Genomic DNA, 21,339 nt, shown 5'->3' with positions numbered 1-21,339 from the left:
AGCATTCCTCCTGTAGTCCACGATGAGCTCCTTGGTCTTCTCGGTGTTAAGCAGCAGGTTGTTTGTGTCGCACCACTCAGCCAGACGATCCACCTCCTCCCTGTAGGCGGCCTCATCGTTGTCACTGATGAGGCCAATCACCGTGGTGTCATCTGCAAACTTAATGATGGTGTTGGAACCATCAGCAGGTCTGCAGTCGTGGGTGAAGAGGGAGTAGAGGAAAGGGCTCATCACACAGCCTTGTGGTACACCGGTGTTCATTGTGATGGTAGATGAGCAGCGGTTATCCAGCCGGACATGTTGGGGGCGGTTGGTCAGGAACTGACCAAACACTGACGAACAACAACACGCTCAGGAATTTATTCCTAGTTTAATGCACCGGATTAGACATGAAAAAAAGTCCCTGTTGTGGTACTGAGTCTGGGAGCCGGGCTGGCTGAGTGTCTGGACTCAGATTTTTTGAATGTTCGATGTGATTCTCAGATTCGTGGTTATTTTTACGTCATGTGTTAAGCGTGTTTCGGTTAGTCCTCAGATCCTTGTGGTTTTTGAGTTTTTTCTCTCTCGGTGTTTGGTCTTCTCCTGTGTTCAGTCAGCCCAGTTTTCATCTTGTTTATCTCTTGTCTCCATGTTTGGCGTTCCCTTTCCGTCTCCCAGTCAGTCATGTCCCCGTGTCTGCTTCACCTCGGTCCCTCTGCTGAGCCTTAGTCTTGGTCTCCGTGTTTATCTTACTTCCTGTTTTATTTTGACAGTCTCTTGTCCTGTATACAGTGTGTTAGTTACAGTTAGTTCTAGCTGTGTTCCCACCTGTTGCCCATCCTCTTGATATCCTGTGGGTATTTTGGTCCTCAGTGTCCCTCTGCTCGTTGCCGGTCGGTCCCGTTTCCCTGTGCTCTGTAGTTTCCAGAGTTTTTGCATTTAGTTTGAGTTTCTAAGTACAGCAATAAAGATGCCTCCTTAAGTTAATTCACTTGTCTTGGCGTCCTGCGTTTGGTCCTGCCTTGCCTGCCACACAGTCAGTGTAATTTATGTACGTAAGCAGTACAGCATAACAAAATTCATGATGCACGATAAGGAATATGAACAAATCCTCTCTGATTATCTCAAGGAAGTAAATAGCATTCAGCAGCACAGCTCCAATTAGATGTGCGCTCATGTTCATCTGTTTGAGTCAGAAATGAATTATTTGTCCTGCTGGATGGCCGAGCAGGCGCGACTGTCCTTCAATGTCAGATTGCATGTGACACATGCAAGCAGATTTGATGTCTCTCTCCAACAACAGACAGTTACAGTGCACACATGCCGAATCATTTTTTTTTAAATGACTCAAACTAGTGGCAGTTTGGCAGAAAACGAACACAAACTACAGGAAAGTTTCCCTAATGTTTCGATCGGTTAAAGGAAGTGGTTGAACGTGGAGGTGACCTTTTTTCACTACTTTCTTTGTCGTCTTCCCAGCAGAGACCACGACGTTTCCTCGTCACCACCTGCAGACGATATAAATAAATTTGTGATTTTAGCCCCTTTATTTTGTTGGCCTACCTTCTGTGCACCACGTCTAGGTTTTGGCAGCGAGTGCTGAACCCTGTGCTACTGCTGCTGCTATTGGTTGGCTGTGCCGCTGCAGCTGTGGTGACCTGTGTGATAGATTAACTCCGGCATTAAACATCTGCATGCAGATTGTATAATACAGAGGTTTGAGGAAAAGGAAGAAAGAGAGGAAAAAAATCACAGTGGTAATTTTGTGCCTGACTGTTTGTGTAATTTGTAGCCTGTCAGAACTACACATCTTAAAAAAAACAAGAAAAGCTGGGAAAGAGGCGGTTCTCAGCTTAAGGCTTTTCAAAACCGATCCAAGGTTCCAGGTTCATTTTGTTTTTCAAAGTTAATGTAGCTGAAGAAAAGTTCTCAACACACAAAGGTACACACAATCTTAATCAAAATCATAATTGTGGGTTGGAAGTGCATGAAAAGGTTTTAATTTGTAAAATAACCCAAACTTCACAAGTGCAGTGAAACATAAAGTACAATATTTGCCTCTGAGATTTGGTGCAGCCCAAATGCAAAACAGGGAAAACTGAAACAGAAGCATATTAAATGTATACAATACTAATGTATTAATGTATTTGGTTACCTGCTCGCTTTTAAACAACGCTTGCTTTTACACAACATATCTCAATTTTGATACTTTATTCTCATATTCGTGGGTGAGAGGGGCTGTTAGAGGTTAATGATCCACAAAGTTTCCTGTTTTTATCCTGAAAGGCACCTTTAGATCAAGATCTTGGTCTCAGACATTGGTCTGAGTGAGGCTCTCAGACGAGTGTCTGCTTGAACCTGCAGCAGCACGTCAGAGCCACCGTAGATTAAAGAACAAATCTGTAAATTTGTGACTGGCAAAGTGTTTGTTTGACGTTCTGCGCAACTCCGAATCAGGGAATAAAAGTCTGAATTATCTCAAGGGCTCAAAACCCAATCAAATGCATTAGAGCATGCAGTTTCATTTCAGGAGAAAAATGTCTCCAGACAGCAACAATCTGATGTGTGTGCAGACCTACTTCTACATCGTGGGTGATTTTTCTCAATTAAAGCTGCATGTGTGAAGTCTTGATAAGCCTAGGTAGAAAACTGAGATCTGAGCGTTTGAAGTTGATGAGTGTTAATGGCTGGGAACGAATTATAGTGAACAATCTGCAGTTAGCTGAGGTGAAAAAGACCAATCGACCTGCAGGGCTGTCCCAACAGCTGATCCAGAGCCAGAGAAAGAAAAAAAGAGAGATCACAGTTTCTTTTTTGGTATTTCTTTGGTCTCACCACGTAAAGCATGTTTGTATGAATGGTGCTGTATAAATAAAGCGGGGATGAATGTGCTAATATCACTTGGTGCAAATATTATGATCTTTAATTTTCTGCAAAATCAATAAGGCAAATGAAAGAGCCAGAACTCGAATCCAAAATTCCAGTCATCCTACAAGATGAGAAAACAACATCCATCAAGAGAAAAGAAAAGAAAAGAAACATCAGATTTATGGTCATTTACTGCTGAAAAGAAGGAGAAAAGAAAACATGTGTTTGACATAAAAAGCTCCTTTTAGGAAACTGAGGGCCAAATATCAGAGCTGAGAGCTGATCTACATCAACGTCGCCTGTAAAGAGTTTTACAGGACGCAGATAAAAGTGCACCGCTGGTTCTTTCATGCAGAGATGTCAATCACAGTCCAGATAGCAGAGCAAAAAGGAACATTTACCATGTAGCGTCACTGCGTGGAAACACAAAGCAACACAGTATGAGTCAGAGCTTTGACCTTTACATGCATCCCAGGACTGCAACACACCCTGATTAATTAATTTATTATTTTCAGTGAGACTCTGACTTAAGTTCGCCTCAGAAAAATGAACAGCTGATGCACATGAGATGCACATTTTGCAACTCGTGCATGGTAAGAACGCCATTCTGCTGGTCCAGTGATATGAAAATATTAAAAAATTGATGCCAGAAAAGCAGAAAATGTTTAGTGAGGGAGCACGCATTCATAGAAGAGCAGACAGGGAACATACATGAAGACATAATTAAAAAACTACAAAAATCCACACGGACAGCATGGGGCAGGCAGGGAGTGGGGGATGGTTTGATTGCTGTGGAGGTGTTAGGATTGGTGCTGCCTGAGGGGGCTCAGTACTAAACCTGCTGAGAAACAGCCGACTGGCCCAGTCCAGGCTGGCCCCCTCCTGCTGTTGTCTAGAGTTGAGTCTGGTGATCAGTTTCATCCCCCTCCACACTTCTTTGCTTTAGTTTAGTATCCTTCTCAACTCGCCCTTGTCCCAATAACTGAAGGCGGTTCTGGTCCAGATGATGGTGTCTTCACCAACTCTGTGATATAGCCTGCAATGCTGCTAATGCCATCCCCATGTAGATCCCACAGCACGTGCCAAGCAGACCTGCAGAGCTTCGCTAATTTCCCGTTTCCACCTCCTCACAGAGTTGACGGAAACAGGGACTCTGTGAACTGCAGAGACACGCTGATGCTTGAGTTATGGTTCTGTGGTTGTGTCTGTTTGTGCATGTATTTGCCCATGGAGAGCCTACAGAGAAGGGTTTCAGCCAACGCCAGCATGCTCCTGTGTAGTCCCCCACAATGCCAACCTCTCGTTGTTTGACATGGATGGAGCTGATGGAGCTGTGTGTTGGTCAAATGACAGGGGAGTCGTCCATGAATGGGAGAAATTAACCCCCCCCCCCCCCCCCCCCCAAAGATCCAGAAATACAGCAAATACAGCATGCAATTGCACCACCATCAACAAACATTGCAGTACCTCTACCTTTCTTAGCATCTGTCCAAAAAATAGAAGGCTTCAGGACAACAAATGCACAAGGTTCACCACGAGGAACAAACCAGTAATGCATCTCAAGTGCGAGAGACCAGATTAGACTTTGCCAAAAAAGCAAAACTCGTAAAAATCCAAAGCTGCTCTGGAACAGCACTCTTCGGACAGATCAACCCCAAATTAGCTTGTGCTAGAATAATGGGAATAATGTTTCAGTGTCTACACCCAAACTCAGTGACACAACAGTGTGTTCAGGTCACGGCACTATTTGAGGACAGCAGCTCTACAGTTGGAGATGAACGCTGGGCTAATGATGATGATGATGATGAGATAATTTTGGAGCCATTCTATATCAAAATACTGAAAAGCAGTTCTGGGTGGGTAAACTGAGAGCGCAGCAGCAAAGATGAGCATCCTGTGAGAAGTTGGGACCATAATAAAGTTCACGTGGGTCCCTCAGCTTCCTCTACCCCTCTGAATCTGCCACTCAGGATCTGCTTGGAACATCTCTAATTAAAATAAATCGACTGTGCAGTGAAATTTTGCAGATGTAAACGCTGGTATGAGCCGCTTTTAGATGACACGCACTTCTATTGAAGCAAACTGTAAAACCAGCTGTATACAATTGAAACTATTCAAAAATCAGGGCCAGAGTCCATTATGTATTTATGCGTGAGCTTTTGTGGCTGCCAGCGCTGTGGAAAGGACAGAAGAACCAATGGCATGAATAAACATTATAAATGACAGTTTAATCCTAGAAACTAGTTGTATTAGAAACAGGCGAAATGGACTCAACTGCAGGAGTGACTCGTGTTTGTATTCAGCCTGGGAATATTGAAAACCGCAAAATAACCTGAGATAGTAGAAAACGAGAGAAATAGAGAACATCGAGAAGAAGCCAAGCAGGTTGATTGAAACATGCAGCTGGCAGAGAATTCGATGACTTCCACATGTTCCTGACAGCCTCGCTGACTGACTGAAATATGACTGATTCAACATGAAATATGTGCCTGAAAACATGCACCGTGTGACTGCATCGTCCTGACATTATAACATAAACTACAGGAATGCTGACAGGGTGGATCCAGGCTGCAGAGGGAGGGGAGCGTGTCCCGAAGAAGGTTAAACTCTCATGACAGATGTAGGCGTAAACACCAAATATTGATTTTATTTTTTTATGATTCCTATTTTGTGTTTTCACATTTTCGGTCACACGGTCTTACTGAGGTCAATACATACATACATATGAAACTAATTAGCCAAACGCAGGTTTCTGGTGTTCTTGTTTCACAGCGAGCTGATTAAAGTTTTTAACCAGTGTTTTTATAACACTACATGTGGTGGGTGATGCCTCTCAGCAGGTTTCTGGAAGCTGTAAATGGTAAAAACAGTAAATGGACTGGTAGTTTTACTCTGAGCACTTAAATTGAGTTTTACTATTTAAGCCTCATTAGCCCAATCACACACACTTTCATACAAACACATTTTTGCTGTACCTAATCGCCTTGTCCAACATTTTCCTGCACGCTCCAATGGATGCACCAGGGACACCTCTGGGTTGAGCATCTTGGGATGCTTTGTCATGCTGGAGAGTCAATCCTCCGACCATCTGATTGGTAGATGATGACAATCTCTACCTCCTGAGTCATCAGAAGTAACCAGAAGTAAATGGACATGGTGCTTGTTTGAACACTTTACAACAATCTTTGAACCAGCTGTGGCCCTGTGGGGTGAGATCAGTCAAGGGGCGCTTGACTTTCGTTGTTCTCGTGACAATGACAATAAAGTTTCTGATTCTGATTCTGATTCTGTGAGCCCCGCCTACCTCAGGGAGTCCAGGAACGCGGCCACCCCGAAGAAATGTGCGGTTGGACGGAGGGAGGTACAATATCTGGGGTACCACCTGGGGGCGGGCAGGTGCACCCACAGATGGACAAAACAGCAGCGATCGCATCCTGCCCACCCACCAAGACCAAAAAGGAAGTGAGATGGTTCTTGGGACTGGGGGGCTACTACCGCCGGTTCGTGCCTGGGTTTGTGGACCTGACCAGCCCCTTGACTGATCTCACCCGAAAGGGTCCTCCAGATCTGGTCCAGTGGGTGGGGCCGTGTCAGGCGGCGTTTGTGCAGGTGAAGAAAGCTCTCTGTGGGAAGCCTCTGCTTCACACCCCTAAGTTTTCCACCCCTCCCCTGCAGCTGAGCCAGGGACCATGTGGTGTGATGGTACTCATGAGGAGAGAATCATATGCAGGACATGAGCAGCAGTAAACTTAAAAAAAAATTATAATGTTTGATTAACAATCAGCAAGGACTGATGACCCGACAAAAGGCAAGTACCGTGAATGGAAAGGTGAAACAAAAATAAAAGGACACTGGAAAACAGGAAAATCAGGCAAAAATTGCCATAAACATGGATCACCAAGACTACGTGATGAGAGACAAGAGGAAACAGGGAAGAATATAACATAAAATAAACAAAAAATAAAATATAAGCAGGGAAAGCTAACAGAAGGACAAGGACCAAATGCAAAGAGGCCAGGGGTACGGTCGAATAGTGAGTTTCAGCTGGGACGCTTTCTAACTGAGTGATGTGACCCGGAAGTATCTGTGTGGCAACCATAATAGCAACGGCTCAAACTCTCCAAACACTCAGGCAAGCTTAAAGAGCTTCCTTTATTACCTCTTTTTAGCAGGCGATACACAGGAGAGCAGATCAGCTAATGTCATCCCACAATCCAGTGATCATTCATGAAAAGGATCAACAGAACTGACAAAATTGAGCAGATAATAATTATAAGTGTGTTTTCTATTTCACATCTTTACCCACTGATACACAGAAGCTAACTCGTTTTTTTAATCATGCCTTCATTCCTGTGGCATCATCACATTTAACCTACCCCCCCCCCCCCCCCCCCCCCCCCAACGCATTTCAACAGACAGGCCTTCATCACATTACCAGAGTTCATGAAAGTGCTGCATCTTTAATAGTGGTGCTCCACCAATGGTGAGCTCCCACCTACGGTTAGAGTGGAAAATTCCACCAGTGACGCTCCGCCAATAGGAGGACACAGATCTAGGAGCCTAAAAGGATATCAATACCAAGGCCAAAACATTCACCAAATCCAGTTCAAATTAAACAAGATAACAGAACGGCACCAACCACAGACAACATGAATGCATCTCCAAAGGCAAATAAGGTTTATGAACCCGAGTCAAATTCTCATTTAAGTTAGGCCATTATAGATTTATTATTTATAAATCTGAAGTGTTTCCCTCTGGTTATGACTATGTCTGTCTCCTCTTTGCATGGAAAGAGAAATGTGGTCCGTTCTACAGGCTTGTAATGTAGATGGTTTACTATTATGGAAGTCCAGGTACCATCTAGCCCTGTTATCTGTGCATATGGCATATATGTGTTCTACTAACCTGTCCAGCAAACATCTTTTTGTTCTACCAGTGTAAAACACTTTGCACTTTGCACAATGTGTTGGAGGCTCTATGTGACCCTTCCAAAGATCACATCAGATAGAAGCCGTTTGAATCCGTGTGTTCATCAGCCTGCTAAACCCACAGGTGAGCTGTAATAAAATCTGCTTCTGGTCAATCTGCTGCTTTGCATGAATAATGTAGATTATATATAATTTCTCTAAATCAATGCTATGATCTTTATTAACTGCTTAAAGTGTTAAAGGTTGCGCATAATTCAGCTTGCATTTGTAATGTCTGTTGCTGTACTGCAGCCTTTAGCACTGTCAGGTCTAAAGTGTGTGTTTTTCCCTGAAACAGCATGGCTGTTCAGATAAATGAGAGGAGTCTGAAGGACAATCAATATGTTTTTGATAAAAGGGTGAACGCTCATGTCGATTTCTGGGGCTGTGCGTGGTCCAGGCAGGATTTATCCAGAGAAGAGCTGCGTTATTACAAACTATTCCATCATACGAACCTGAAATCAGCTGTAACAACCTGTGCGATATGTAAAACACCATCAGATCCGGGCTCCTCCGTGTGTTAATGTGGTACTCAGTCTTATTAATGGCTCTTGTTTAATATCAGAGAGACTTAAAACAAAAGTTTCTGCTCTGCTTCATTAAAAGTATCACCGAGGAGCAGGATTAAGTAGGGCTTGGCTTTAAAACATTCAGTGCAAAGACCATATTTCCTCTTGGGAATTCCAGCCTTTGTGATGAAGTGATATTTTTCACTGCATGTTCTCGTTTATGTGACCTGCATAAATCTGCAGTGTAAGAACACACTGGAGTGAAGTAAAAATACACATTTTGTAGTTCATCTTCTGGGCATTGTAGTTTTAGGACGGCAGACACAATCTGGGTTCCTGTTGTTAAGGAGTGTCGTGTAAGTGCCGCTGTCTCAGCTGTTCTGATACTCCTGAGCAAACATCATCCACACAGATACAGCGGCCAGGGAAGCAGAAGAAAATCATATCAAGAAGGCCCTGAGTAAATGTGGTTATCTCCTCAATACAGCTCCAGGCGATCCAAGACAGAAGAAAGACAACTGCTGCCTAAGTGAAAACTGAAAACGCTACATCCAAAGGAACAGGATCAGCTTTTCTTACCTGATTGAGCATGCATGAGGACATCTTCACTGGGAGGAGATTAGAAATGAGTCAATCAGAGGGACAGCTGAGGATCAGCAGACCCTCAACGTTTGGGACAGTGGGTACAAAGGAGGTTGAAGATAGAACTGCCAGGAAAGGAGAAAAGAGGAAGACCACAGAGACGATTCAGGGATGTGATGAAGGAGGACATGCAGAAGGTTGGTGTGACAGAGGAGGATGCTGCAGAGGATTCACTGTGGTGATTTCTAAAGGGAGCAGCCAGGAGAAGAAAAGCAAGAATGTATGAACAAGACAAATGTCGGAGCAGTTTAAACAAAATCAGGTACCCAAAACATTTTCTTTTGGCCCTCTTCATTCTTTAACAGTTCCTCTTCTGTCTGCCTTCTCTTCTATTTCCTGTTTTCAGGTGTCACTGAAAGAAGGGAAGAAGGACAACTTTGTCAGGTGGTGTATTTTCGTCACTATTTGTTCTCATCAGTCTGCGTTTGGGGTCTAGCTGTGTGTTTAACTTTGCATCATTGGTAGCTTCGACAAGCCGTGTTTTTGGCTCGAGGCCTCTCAGAGTGTGTAAAGACACACCGGCCTTTTATTTGGTTTTTGGATGAGAGCGAGGCTCTGTGTCTGATGTTGGCCGCGGAGTCTTCCTGCGGATGGAAGACATTAGCCTGTTAGCGGCTGGAACTTCTCCTTCCCTTTCTTTTTGTCTTTTCTGCTTTATTTCCATTTCATGTCCAGAAATCCGGCTCTGGCCAGCTCTCGTTCTCCTTTCTGAGTCCAGCCTCGGCTGGCCTGACTTCACTGTTAATAATCCTCTCATACGGGCCAGTGAGCTGATTTTCATTTCAGGTTTACAGCTGACAAATCGCTGGCTGGTGCTGAGTGTTATGTTGAGGTTTGGAAGAATCTCCCAGGTCTTTTAGTTAAAGAATAACTTTACGGTGAGCCCTCTTTGTTGTTTATAAATTTCATTTCATTTTATCATTATTACTGTCAGTATCATTACAGCAGGTTTTCTCTTTTGCCAGAGAAACAATAAGTGTCTCCTGTAGAGAGGTGAGTTTAAAAAAAAGGAGGAAAAAACAACAAGAATTACAATTTGATTAAAAAATGAAAACGTTTCTATTGAGTCAACTCAAACTGGGGTAATTTAGTCTGACACACCAGATGTTTGGCCACATCGAACATCTGGGAAGTCATAATTGGAAACTTTAGAAAAAGGAAGGCACTTTCAAAAAATACTTGGCAGGTGTTTGGATATCATCTGTCTAAAACCATCTACCAGCGGACTAACCTCAACAAATTTGATCAGCAACGAGCAGCTGGTTTAGGCCTCAGCCACGGCGACCTGGAGGCTGATCGGCAACCTGCAATCCTGAACCGGTCGGCGAGCGGCTGCTGGAGGGTTCTGGTATCTGCACTGAAAAGCTCCTTGTGATTGCTTTAATCGCCAGCAGATCACTGTGTTTGCACGTAGTTTGCATGAAAGATGGTGATTTGTCTCATAAACACTTGCCTTTCATTTTCTGAGCTGTAGAGAATTTGGAAAAAATGTGAGCCAAACTCCAAACAAAGAGCATTCGCCTGCAAAGTAAAAGTTTTGCTTTACTGCTGAAACCAACACAATTTTAAAGGTGCAGCTTTTACCTACTTTTTCTTTACTTAGTCTTCAAAATTTAACTACCGCTTCGTGAGTAATGTTTGCAGAAAATCTTCCCTGCAAACTACAAACAAAACTACTGTTACGTTGTAAGCAGGTAACAAGTTTAAAAAAGTCTTTGTTTCATGCACTCTCCTCTCATATAGGCTGGACTCGAGTTCAGGTTCAAAGTTAGCTTCACTGCTTGTTTTCTGCACTTCCAACACGTCCACAAACACCGGGTGCTGCTCCTCAGCAAGGTTCCAGAATTCAGAAGAAAGTGAGCTTTTAGAGTAGGACAGCCTTAAAGAGTCAGAAGCTAAACGATGTTTCAGATACAGGATAAGTTGCTAAAATTAAGCAAGTATAATAAAAGTAATGTTTTCTGACACGGTATCATGGAAAGCTCTTATAGAATAAACATACAGACCTGTAAGCTGAATGGGCTTTTTTTTAATAGTGTTTGATAATAATTTGTCATATATTGAACAAAGTGAAGTATACATTCAAACCACACAGATTCTTCTACCGCGATGCTGACTTGGATTCATCAGTTTGATTTGGAATTACTTGTTTAGTAAAGAAAAAGTTTGACTTTTAAAGCACATTTGGAATATATGAGGAGCTGCGTTCAAGCTCAGTGACTCAGTATATGAGAAAAGCTCTGTTACTTGAATAAATGTCCTCATTTTCTTTTGGCTGGGAGTCTGCAGGAAAACGTGGCTATTTTCAGATTCTCTATGTTTGCAGTCTCAAAGTGCTTTAGTTTCATTGACATTTTGTGTGGAGAGTGTGTCAGTGCCCCTATCTATCTATCTGCTCTATTTGGCTATCCACTTTTTTCTATTTGGCCTGTGTTAAAATTTAACTGGCCCTTTTCATTGACTCCAGAGTTGACTGAGCAGCTTGTTACTGAAGCTGAGAGGACAGGCAGTGCTTTGACTGTTTGTTCACTGAAAGAGAAGAGACCTGCATCCACTCACACAGACTCTTAAAGGAGCCCCAAAAGGACTTTCACTCATAGGCACTGTGGAGCACCGACTATCTGTCTGGGAATACGCGACACGGTTTCTTCCTAACGTGTGTCTTTGAAAAAGCACAGCTGGTTTTATAAGAGTTGGTGGTGTTCAGCAGGTGTTTCCACAATCATCAAATAGTCTTCTCTGTGGATGACCAACCATCTGCAGGTCAAAGAAAATGCTTGATGCACACACAGAATCGGCTCCTTCTTCCTTTAGCTGCAGTCCATCATACTGAACTACAGATCGGAGAAAGCTGTTAAAGTCTGTCTTTGGTTAATTACAGCAGCATCACGGTTAAGTTATTGTAGCTTAGATGCTGCAGACTTATCCGAGGCCCTTGGTGAAGGCTACATCATCTGTGTGGTTCCTATACAGTGATTGGCTGGACCAGCCTTCTTTGCTCACAGATTATTGCTGCAGTTAAACAGAGTCAAAGTGCATAATATTTATTCAGACTTGTAGGAGGACATTTACACTATGCTGGCAGCGATGTAGCCGTATGCTGTCATGCAATACTAGCGTAGCTTTATTAAAACATATATAGGTTGTATAGTATGTTAGAAGCTGCTCGATCACTTTTTCTCCTGAAGCTGCTCTCAGACAGATCTCAGAAAACAGAGATGGCAACAGGGATCACGGTTTTCTTTCCACTGGAATCTCACAGAACGAGATTTGAAGCTTACCTGGAACAGGTACATTGTGTTGCATGCAGAGGCTTTAGCAGAGGTAACTTTTCCAAGAAAAAACAGGTTTTCTGAGGCTTCCATAACTTATTTTCAGAGCTGGAGGTCTAGATTTAAAGCAAGCTAAAGTTTGTCAGTAAGTGTATTTCACCATCAGGGCAGAGACTCCCAGCCTCACACCAACTGTAATTAGGAGCAAGCTCGGAGCATTTTGTCTGAACGTGTGAAGATCTTTGAGGACTTTGTTTGCATCAACCCTGTTGCCAGCTATCTGTTTCCCATTTTGAGGCAATGTGGACTGCATTGCCTCCAAGTTATTGCACTGTTCCACCTGGATTGCTCTGCTGTTGTAAGCGAGATTCTCACACCGCAAAATGACACGAAGATCAAATCCAGGACAAAACCTGGCACGAGTGGAGAGCGCTGGAACAACCTCAGAAGATGCACCTCAAATGTGAGAAAACCTTTTGGATCAACGGATGCGAGTCTGCTTTCCCTCACATGAAAAGTCAAAATGCAGATTCATAATGACGAATGGCCATCTTGGGGCCTGCCTAAGACTTGCAAACAGTTCCTGCTTCACTGACCAAGTGAAACTACTTGCTTCCTCCTAGCTTCCATAAAACATCGCGTCCAACATCTAAATCAATCAGCTGTCAGGTCAGAGAGAGGAGCCAGGCGTTTCCCATCATGGCTGTGGAGAGAAAGTGGCTCATGACCTCATAGGGTTTTGTTGGTTACGTTTGAATGACCTCAGCTGTGTTGTGCAAAGCCTGGATCACGTCCAACCAGCTTCTCTCTTGTGTTTGAGCTCAGTTTGCAGCTTTCATAGAATAAATCTTTGACTCCTTGATGATGATCAGCTTTTAAATATCTAATATGAGGTGAAGTGGTAGAGAAATAGAAATATCTGGGCACTATACTTGACAAAAAGCTGACATTTGATGCGAATACAGTGCAAAGACCCACCAGCGTATGTATTTGTATCTGAAAATAGGGGGTTTGATGTTTTTTCTGCTTTGGCTCTCTTAGCTTGACAAAGAACAAGAGGTTGGAGCACAATCGTGTTGCAAAGTTGCAGGTTGAAAGCTAAGCGATCTTGCCCTTGTGTATAGACGAGGCCGACCCTGAAGGCACAAAGGATTCGGGGTGATAGGACACATCCTCAGCTGTTGCCTTCAGAGGTATTCTTTGCCTCGTTGCAGGACAAATAGATTTGAATTCTCATTTGTTCCTACTGCTATTATTTTTTTAATTCTGTTGTGTGATTTGTGGTTTTTGGGTGTATGTGTAATTCTTGTTATTTATTCTGCTGGCTACGAGGAGATGTCACCTTGGGGATAATAAAGTTTTCTTGATGTAGTTCTGCTGTATAAATAAAATATACTTAATTGAAATCTCCCCTTCAAGTTCGGGTCCCCTCTGGACCATTTTCTGATTTAGGAACTTTAGGAAATGAAAGTGTGACCACTGGTTTTCACATGTCTGTGATTTCAGTGGGTGCAAAAATCCACATCCGTGTTATACAGACCTGACCTGAGGTTTCCGTGTAACAGCCCCCACTGCCCAAACTCAAATGCATTAGGTCAGGAGTGCAGCCAGGAGCACGTTGTTGGATGTTGTTGGGTAATTCTTCCTGACAATCTCAGGGTTGTGCACCTTCCAGGGTCAGATTGTCAAAGTGCAGAAGCCTTATGTGAATCCTGTGGTATCTGAGTGGGAACAGAGTTTGGCACGATATCGTGCAGAGCTGGAAAGTGGTGCTTGCGATCTTTCATTTGTGCATCCACACGGCCCGATGGAAACTGTCACGGTCCTGGGTCTCCTGACCCAGCGTTTTTAGTTCTTTGTGATTTTTGTATTATTGTACTTGTGTGTGATTTATTCTATGGCTTCTAGTTTTGATCCCTTGCCCTTCATGTCTCTCTGTGTCCCCTCTGTTCTGTGTAATGGTGTCTTTGCATGTTTGAGTTTCTTGTGTATTTAAACCCTGTGTTTCTCTGAGTCAGTGTCGCGTCGTCCCTCATGCTGTGTGGATCTCCCTGTGTGTCTCTCTGTGAGTTTTCCACGTTCCCAGTTTAGATTAGTTTGTATGTTTTTTCCCTGCCAGCAAATAAAGCTGAGTTTTGAGTTCACCTCCCTGAGTCTGTGAGTCCTGCACTTTGGGTCCAACTCCTGCCTGCCGCACAGCAATTCATGACAGTACGACGCGACCAGATATGGACCCAGCAGCACTCAACCCACCAGAAGAACTGCGTCTGGACATTATCTACTCCGTGGAAAGACTCCTGCATCTGTGGCTCGAACATGAGGGGAAGGAATTTCGCCGTGCTGTGGAAACCAAACTACAGCGTTTAGTCTCTGGTCTTCCCTGGCTACTCAGTGCGCTCCACCCACTCGAACAGGATTTAATCCACAACGAGCTCCACCTTCATCCCCCAGCTGCTACTACCCACCTGCCTGAAGGGCCGGATGTGGAGCCGCTCGGCCCGTCAGAGCCATCATCAAAAAAGAAACGACGATCACGCCGCCAGCGCGCCACCCCACAGCCGGACATTCAGACTTGTACATCGCCGGCTGTGGTGAGTAAGGACTCTTTTTCTGTGTCGAACCGTGGGACTATTCGTTCAGGGGTTGTGTTTTGTGCTACGGATGGTAATGTGAACAGTTTATCAGCTGCCCAGCCTCCTGAAGCTCTCTTAGCTGCCCAGCTACAAGCTGCGTCTCCTGTGTCCCCGCTAGCACAGCCATTAACTCCACCACACGCTCCGTTTTCACCTCTACCATCGCTTCAGTCATCAGTTCGGTCTGCCACTCAGTCGCCCTTAGTTCCGTCATCCACACTACCACCTGTTTCCCTTCCACCACCACCATCACTACACCCAGCCATTCAGGCTGCTACTCAGTCAGACATTCAACCCATAGCCCTGCCGTTAATATACTCTGTAGCTGAGCCACTAGCCGCCCGACCTGCAGCCACTTCAGCCACTCCTCCACCCGTCACACCTCCACTACAACCATCACTGCAGTCTCTAGCGCAGTCTCCTGCAGCTCTGCTTTCCCCAGTGCAGTCTCCAGTGTCCCCAGTGCAGTCTCCAGTGTCCCCAGTGCAGTCTCCAGTGTCCCCAGTGCAGCCTCCTGCAGCCCTGCTTTCCCCAGTGCAGTCTCCAGTGTCCCCAGTGCAGCCTCCTTTAGCACAGTCACCCACTCAACCACCAGCACCACAACCGTCACTACCTCTAGTTCATTCCCCTGTGAAGTCATTAACTCCACCACCTACTCCACTCTCACCACCACCGTTACTACAGACATCAGTTCAGTCCCCTGTGCAGTCATTTACTTCTCCACCGTTAGCAGCTCAGGTCCCCGTGTGTCCAGCAGCTCAGGTCCCTGTGTGTCCAGCAGCTCAGGTCCCCGTGTGTCCAGCAGCTCAGGTCCCCGTGTGTCCAGCAGCTCAGCTCGCACCTGAACCTTTGGCCCAGTTCCCCGTAGCAGTGCAGTTTTCTAGCCAGCTTAACGTTGAGCCCGGGGTCCCAATTCTCTCTGGCTCTACATCGGCTCCTGCTGGAAGCTCGGATGAGCTCATCCAGCACTCCGCGGCTCCCGTGCCGCCATCTACCTCGTCCGCTGGGGGTTCCAGTGAGCCCAGCCAGCACCTCCTCGTCTCCGCTGGAGGGTCCGAGGGGCCCGTTCAGCCTCCTGTCTCCGCTGGAGGGTCCGAGGGGCCCGTTCAGCCGCCCGTCTCCGCTGGAGGGTCCGAGGGGCCCGTTCAGCCACCCGTCTCCACGGGAGGGTCCGAGAGGCCCGTTCAGCCACCAGCTGCTCCACTGGCAGCCTCGTCCTCGTTTGCTGCAGCTCCAGCCTGTGCTTCGTCTGCTGCAGCTCCAGCCTGTGCTTCGCCTGCTGCAGCCTCCGTGTCTTCATCCACACCAGCTGCAGCCTCCGTGTCTCCACCCTCGTCGTCACCTGGTCCGGCTTCATCTGAGTCTTCATCCTGTCTCCAGCCAGAGGCCTCCGCGCCTACTGGCCCTGCCTGTCTCCAGCCAGAGGCCTCCGCGCCTACTGGCCCTGCCTGTCTCCTGCCAGAGGCCTCCGCGCCTGCTTCGCCTGATCAGGCCTCTGCCTCAGCTGCACCCACGCCCGGTCCGGCCTCTGCATCAGCTGCACCCACGCCCGGTCCGGCCTCTGCATCAGCTGCACCCACGCCTGGTCCGGCCTCTGCTTCTGCTACGCCTGGTCCGGTCTCAGCCTCTGCTTCTGGTCCAGCTTCGGCTTCTGCTTCTGCTCCGCCTGGCCCAGCTTCGGCTTCAGCCTGTGCTCCGCCTGGTCCAGCCTCAGCCTCTGCAGCTCCGCCTGGTCCAGCCTCAGCCTCTGCAGCTCCGCCTGGTCCTGCCTCGTCTGGTCCTGCCTCGTCTGGTCCTGTGCCCACCAGGCCATGGCCAGCACGCCTGAGACTGGAGGGCCGCCGCTGCCTTCCGCGCGGTCGGCCCCCTGAACTGCTCCGTCGTCTCCTTCGCCGCCGCCGCTGCCTTCCGCGCGGTCGGCCCCCTGAACTGCTCCGTCGTCTCCTTCGCCGCCGCCGCTGCCTTCCGCGCGGTCGGCCTCCTGAACTGCTCCGTTGTCTCCTTCGCCGCCGCCGTTGCCTTGCGCATGGTCGGCCCCCTGAACTGGTTCCACGTCTCCGCCGTTGCCTTCCGCATGGTCGGCCCCCTGAACTGCTCTGTGTTTGGGTTGTTTTCTTGGGCTCCGGTGTTTGCTGTGCTCTTCTTTCGTTTTCTGTTCCGAGCCCTCCGTCCTGGGCCCCCGCCGCCCGCCCTGGGTTGTTTTCTGTTTGGTTTTGTTTTTCTGTGTTTGGGCTGTCTGGAGCCAGCCCTTGGGGGGGGGGGGGGTACTGTCACGGTCCTGGGTCTCCTGACCCAGCGTTTTTAGTTCTTTGTGATTTTTGTATTATTGTACTTGTGTGTGATTTATTCTATGGCTTCTAGTTTTGATCCCTTGCCCTTCATGTCTCTCTGTGTCCCCTCTGTTCTGTGTAATGGTGTCTTTGCATGTTTGAGTTTCTTGTTTTCTGTCACTCTGCATTGTGCATTATGTTCTCATGGTTGGTTTTTTGTTACTCTCTCTAGTCTAGTCTCTTGTGTTCCCAGCTGAGTATTTCCCTGTGTATTTTGGTTCTTAGACCTCTGCCTTATGGTTTATGTCTCTGTATTTCTTAGTTGCTGTCTCCACTGTGTCAAGTTCGCGTCTCTGTGTGATACTTCCTGTTTTACTTTGATGGTCCGTGTCTCATGTGAATGCGTCCTGCTTTGCTTGTCTCGTCAGTCCTGATTTCTCCCATCTGTGCCCTCCTTCTGTGTCTCATTCCCCTCGTTACTTCCCTGTGTATTTAAACCCTGTGTTTCTCTGAGTCAGTGTCGCGTCGTCCCTCATGCTGTGTGGATCTCCCTGTGTGTCTCTCTGTGAGTTTTCCACGTTCCCAGTTTAGATTAGTTTGTATGTTTTTTCCCTGCCAGCAAATAAAGCTGAGTTTTGAGTTCACCTCCCTGAGTCTGTGAGTCCTGCACTTTGGGTCCAACTCCTGCCTGCCGCACAGCAATTCATGACAGAAACTGTTTTCTGGCCACACCACCGCGATCGTGGATCACCCACTGCTCTCTGCAGATTTGGCTCGCGGTGACTTGGTCACTGTTTATGCATGCTCATACTAATAGATATCAGGAACATTAAGCTGCTCGATAAGACCTTTGTTTCCTTTCACGATCGCTCTGACGAACAGGTTTTCTGGGAGATTTCTGCACAACAGAAGCCGTTTGTGAATTTAAAACAAGAGAAAACTTGTCATTCAATCGAGGATTTAGAGCCAGCTCTTTTTATAAAATATTTTCTCTGCAGAACTTAATCCTCTGTGATACCACAGTTATTTGCTATTTATGCTGGGAGGCCTCACTTTCAGCCTCCAGAGAGGAACAAAGAGAGGAGTGGCGAGCCACAGCAGGGAAATATATCGCCCTGTTTGTACAGACTGTCTTTAAGTTGGTTGGCATTTATTGGCTCTGTAGGAGGAACATTAGGGAGGCTCGGAGGAGAAATATTTGTTTTGGTGTCTTTTGGAGGCACATTTCTGGAGCGATTTACGAGACAGTCAGCAGGAGATTGATAGTAAAAGCGCCGTCAGCTACTCTCTATGCTCCGTTTGATGGAGGCTTGTTTCGTAGCCAAGAACTCGTTTGCGTCGCTCTGCTGCTGCATCGCTCTGTAACCGCCTCAACACGTTTGAGCTGCGCTTTTAAACCCGACGTGTTGCGTCTCACCGCTGAAATCAGCTGTGACTTTGATCATCGTCTTGTCCTCTTCGCCCTGACGGCTCAGATCTGGAGAGTGGTGATAAAGCTGCTGTTTGTTTGCCTCAACGTCATGATTTATAAAGCCTAATTACAGCCATCTTTGATTTCTTTCTTAGATAATTGGATGTGAAACTTGTTGTTTGACTCGCTGACTCTCTGAAACGACTCTCTGCCAGCCTCTCGGTGCCCGTCAGAAACGTTCAAAACAAAGCGAGGCATTGCGGGAGAGCAAGAAGCTTCTGCTTGCTGCTGGAGGAAGAAGAATATACATAATTATTGCAAGACACTGATGAGCCAGTAAAAGATGATGACCACTTACAGATGAAGTGAATAATATGTTATCGGGCAGTCGGTTTGTGGGAGCGAAAGAGATGCAGAAGATGCATAAACCTCCACAGATCACAGAAGGAAGGCCCGAGCTGTTTCACTTTAATGTAGTTCAATTTCATTTATTCATATAGTACTAAATTTCAACAGCGTGCACATGAAGGCCAACCCCAAAAATAACATGACCCCCTTTAAGCAAGCACTTGGAGACAGTGGGAAGGAAAAACTCCCTTTAACAGGAAGAAACCTCTGGGAGAAACAGGCTTAGAGAGAGTCAGGGATCAACAGCATATGGATTTGTAATTTTTCTTGTTTGCTGTGTTCATATGGAGCCCAAAAACTGGGAACCTGAACCATTTAATCGAACATTAAATGTTTTTTTAGATCAACACAAAGATCGCACTTGTTACACACAAACTACACAAGAACCATCGAAATCCGCTGCTCAGACTGACATTAAACATCCTCCTTCGCTTTTTGCATACCAGATGTGGAAGCACAGGATGGCTATAAAGATGGACCACCTCCACATCCTTCCCCTCTGCAAACTGTTTTGTTATATCAAATCTTTACATATGATGTTTTATGACATGTTCAGTGATCAGAGTACACAGTTTGGTATTTCTGATGATGCTGGACCTGAAAATATGTCTCTAAGTAATAAAAATCATAACAATAGGAGTGTGACTACTTTCAGACACTTTAACTCGCTTCCTGTTTACTGCAGCTCCACAATCCTCTGCAAGACCCCCTCTCACTCCATCCCACCCCAAATGACATGATATTGATATTAAACTGAGCGCTGAAGCTTCATGCGTGTAAACAGTGTAAGCTCGACATCTGCACAGCGTCTCCCAATAAAACCCCACATTCCACATTTATTGCAGAATGGATACAAACACGGGCACGTATAGCGGAGGCCCATCCATCAGTGCAGAGATACAGGAAGATACAGAGCGATGCTGCACCTTCCTTTTGCTCCACCTGATTCAAAATCTGAATGACAGCTTATGTAGAAACCACACATGAGCACACAGGGAGGTCTGGTTTAAGAGTGGGGAGAGAGCCAATTCAACTCATCTGTACATGAAAAGGTCATGTTTATCTGAAATGCTGCACAGTGTTACAGAGTGGTGAATGACTAATAATTAAATGTATACTTTAAGTTTTTCTGTAGCACTGTGATTGCCCAACTGCATTCACATTGCCTCGAGCATTACCTCAGCGCTCGAGTACGCGGAATAGAAATCGATTGGCATCCATAACAGGAAGCTGGCTGTTGTTCTGCCCCGTCCCTTAAAGAGCACATCGGCAGCTGAACCAGGAAACACTTGAGCCATTTGTGTTGTTTCAATGAGGCGTGCACATACAGGTTCACAGTTTCACTTGAGTGATGGATAGCATATCTACTCATCATTGTAGTAAAGATGTAGGAGAGTGTACTATAACGTGTATTAGCATGGCATTTGTTTAGTGTTCTGGTGGGATGAGTCAGAGCCATTCATCATGTTGGCACTGTAACGTTGTGCAACGCTGCATCATATACAGTAGTATAGCTAGCACAGGACAAAAGAACAGCTGATTCAGTACATGAACTCTTTATTTTCTGATAACCATTGAATTGAAAGTTTTGGCTGTCTCTGCATTTATTCAGATTTCACATGTGAAATGGACACGGTGGATCAGCATCAGGTCTTTAAGTGATGACGTATGAACCCTGCTTCTGGCCTGAACTACTCTGCCTTTATTAAGGCTGTTGTGTTTTTAACATGTTTTAATGCTTTGTATCTTGTTCTTTTTAATCTGAACAAGCCCCTAAAAACAGTCAGTGATCACTGTCGGCCTCTCTCGGTTTTTATTACCATTGTTCATTTTAAAGCTCGATTTTTAAAACCTTTCGATGCAACTCCAGCCCAGCCCATGCAGCAGTATATTAATGACTAACCTCGTATTGTGGATGGATTATCTCAGTTGTTCTCCTGATTGAAGTTTGGTCCGTTTACAGCATCCTGCCATGCAACTGCATTTGTCCCTAACCATCAGGAACCCTCACGTTAACTTTTACAGAGTGGAATAAAGTTAGCGTTCATCCTCCAGCTTCACTGTGTTTATGCTATGCTAACATAGTTGTGTCACTAGCGATCATGTAGCAGCAGCTAGTCCAACTTCAGTAACCCTACAAACGTCCCTGCTGTTTAGTTTTCTGTCTTCATTTATGTTGGAAGTGATAACAGAGCTGTACGTTTGAATTTTTCAGAAATCTCTCAGTCAGAACATGCTATATCATGTTTAGGTGGAGGCTAGCGAGCTAACTTCCTGCTAACTTCTAACTCCGTTAAATGTATTAAATTCTGTTTTCATGGATGCCTGGATGTTAAACTTAATTGTTACACCTGGTAAAGCAGCAATGCTGATCATTTTA

The 21,339-nt window shown here is 45.7% G+C and overlaps 1 protein-coding gene across 1 annotated transcript; it reads left to right on the top strand.

Annotated features, from left to right (window-relative positions):
* Positions 1–14,465: 14,465 nt before the first annotated feature.
* LOC146639257 (uncharacterized) lies at positions 14,466–16,231 on the top strand. The gene is made up of 3 exons (XM_085351155.1): positions 14,466–15,323; positions 15,411–16,090; positions 16,180–16,231. Exons 1-3 carry the CDS (start codon positions 14,466–14,468, stop codon positions 16,229–16,231), a joined length of 1,590 nt encoding a protein of 529 aa, XP_085207281.1.
* The last annotated feature ends 5,108 nt before the right edge of the window (positions 16,232–21,339 follow it).

This window comes from Diplotaxodon limnothrissa, linkage group LG1 (assembly GCF_057381915.1).
Source record: "Diplotaxodon limnothrissa isolate DT_005_m linkage group LG1, D_limnothrissa_male_GT1.1, whole genome shotgun sequence".
In the NCBI taxonomy this organism is placed as follows: Eukaryota; Metazoa; Chordata; class Actinopteri; order Cichliformes; family Cichlidae; genus Diplotaxodon; species Diplotaxodon limnothrissa.
Note: the sequence above shows the minus strand (reverse complement) of the source record. Positions and strands in the feature narration are given on the sequence as shown.

Excerpts from the sequence above, each read along its gene's own strand:
- LOC146639257 (XM_085351155.1), top strand. The coding sequence starts at position 14,466 with ATGGACCCAGCAGCACTCAACCCACCAGAAGAACTGCGTCTGGACATT. Across the intron at positions 15,324-15,410 it reads TTTCCCCAGTGCAGTCTCCA|TCTCCAGTGTCCCCAGTGCA; the intron begins GTGTCCCCAGTG and ends TCCCCAGTGCAG. Across the intron at positions 16,091-16,179 it reads CCACTGGCAGCCTCGTCCTC|CTGCAGCCTCCGTGTCTCCA; the intron begins GTTTGCTGCAGC and ends CATCCACACCAG.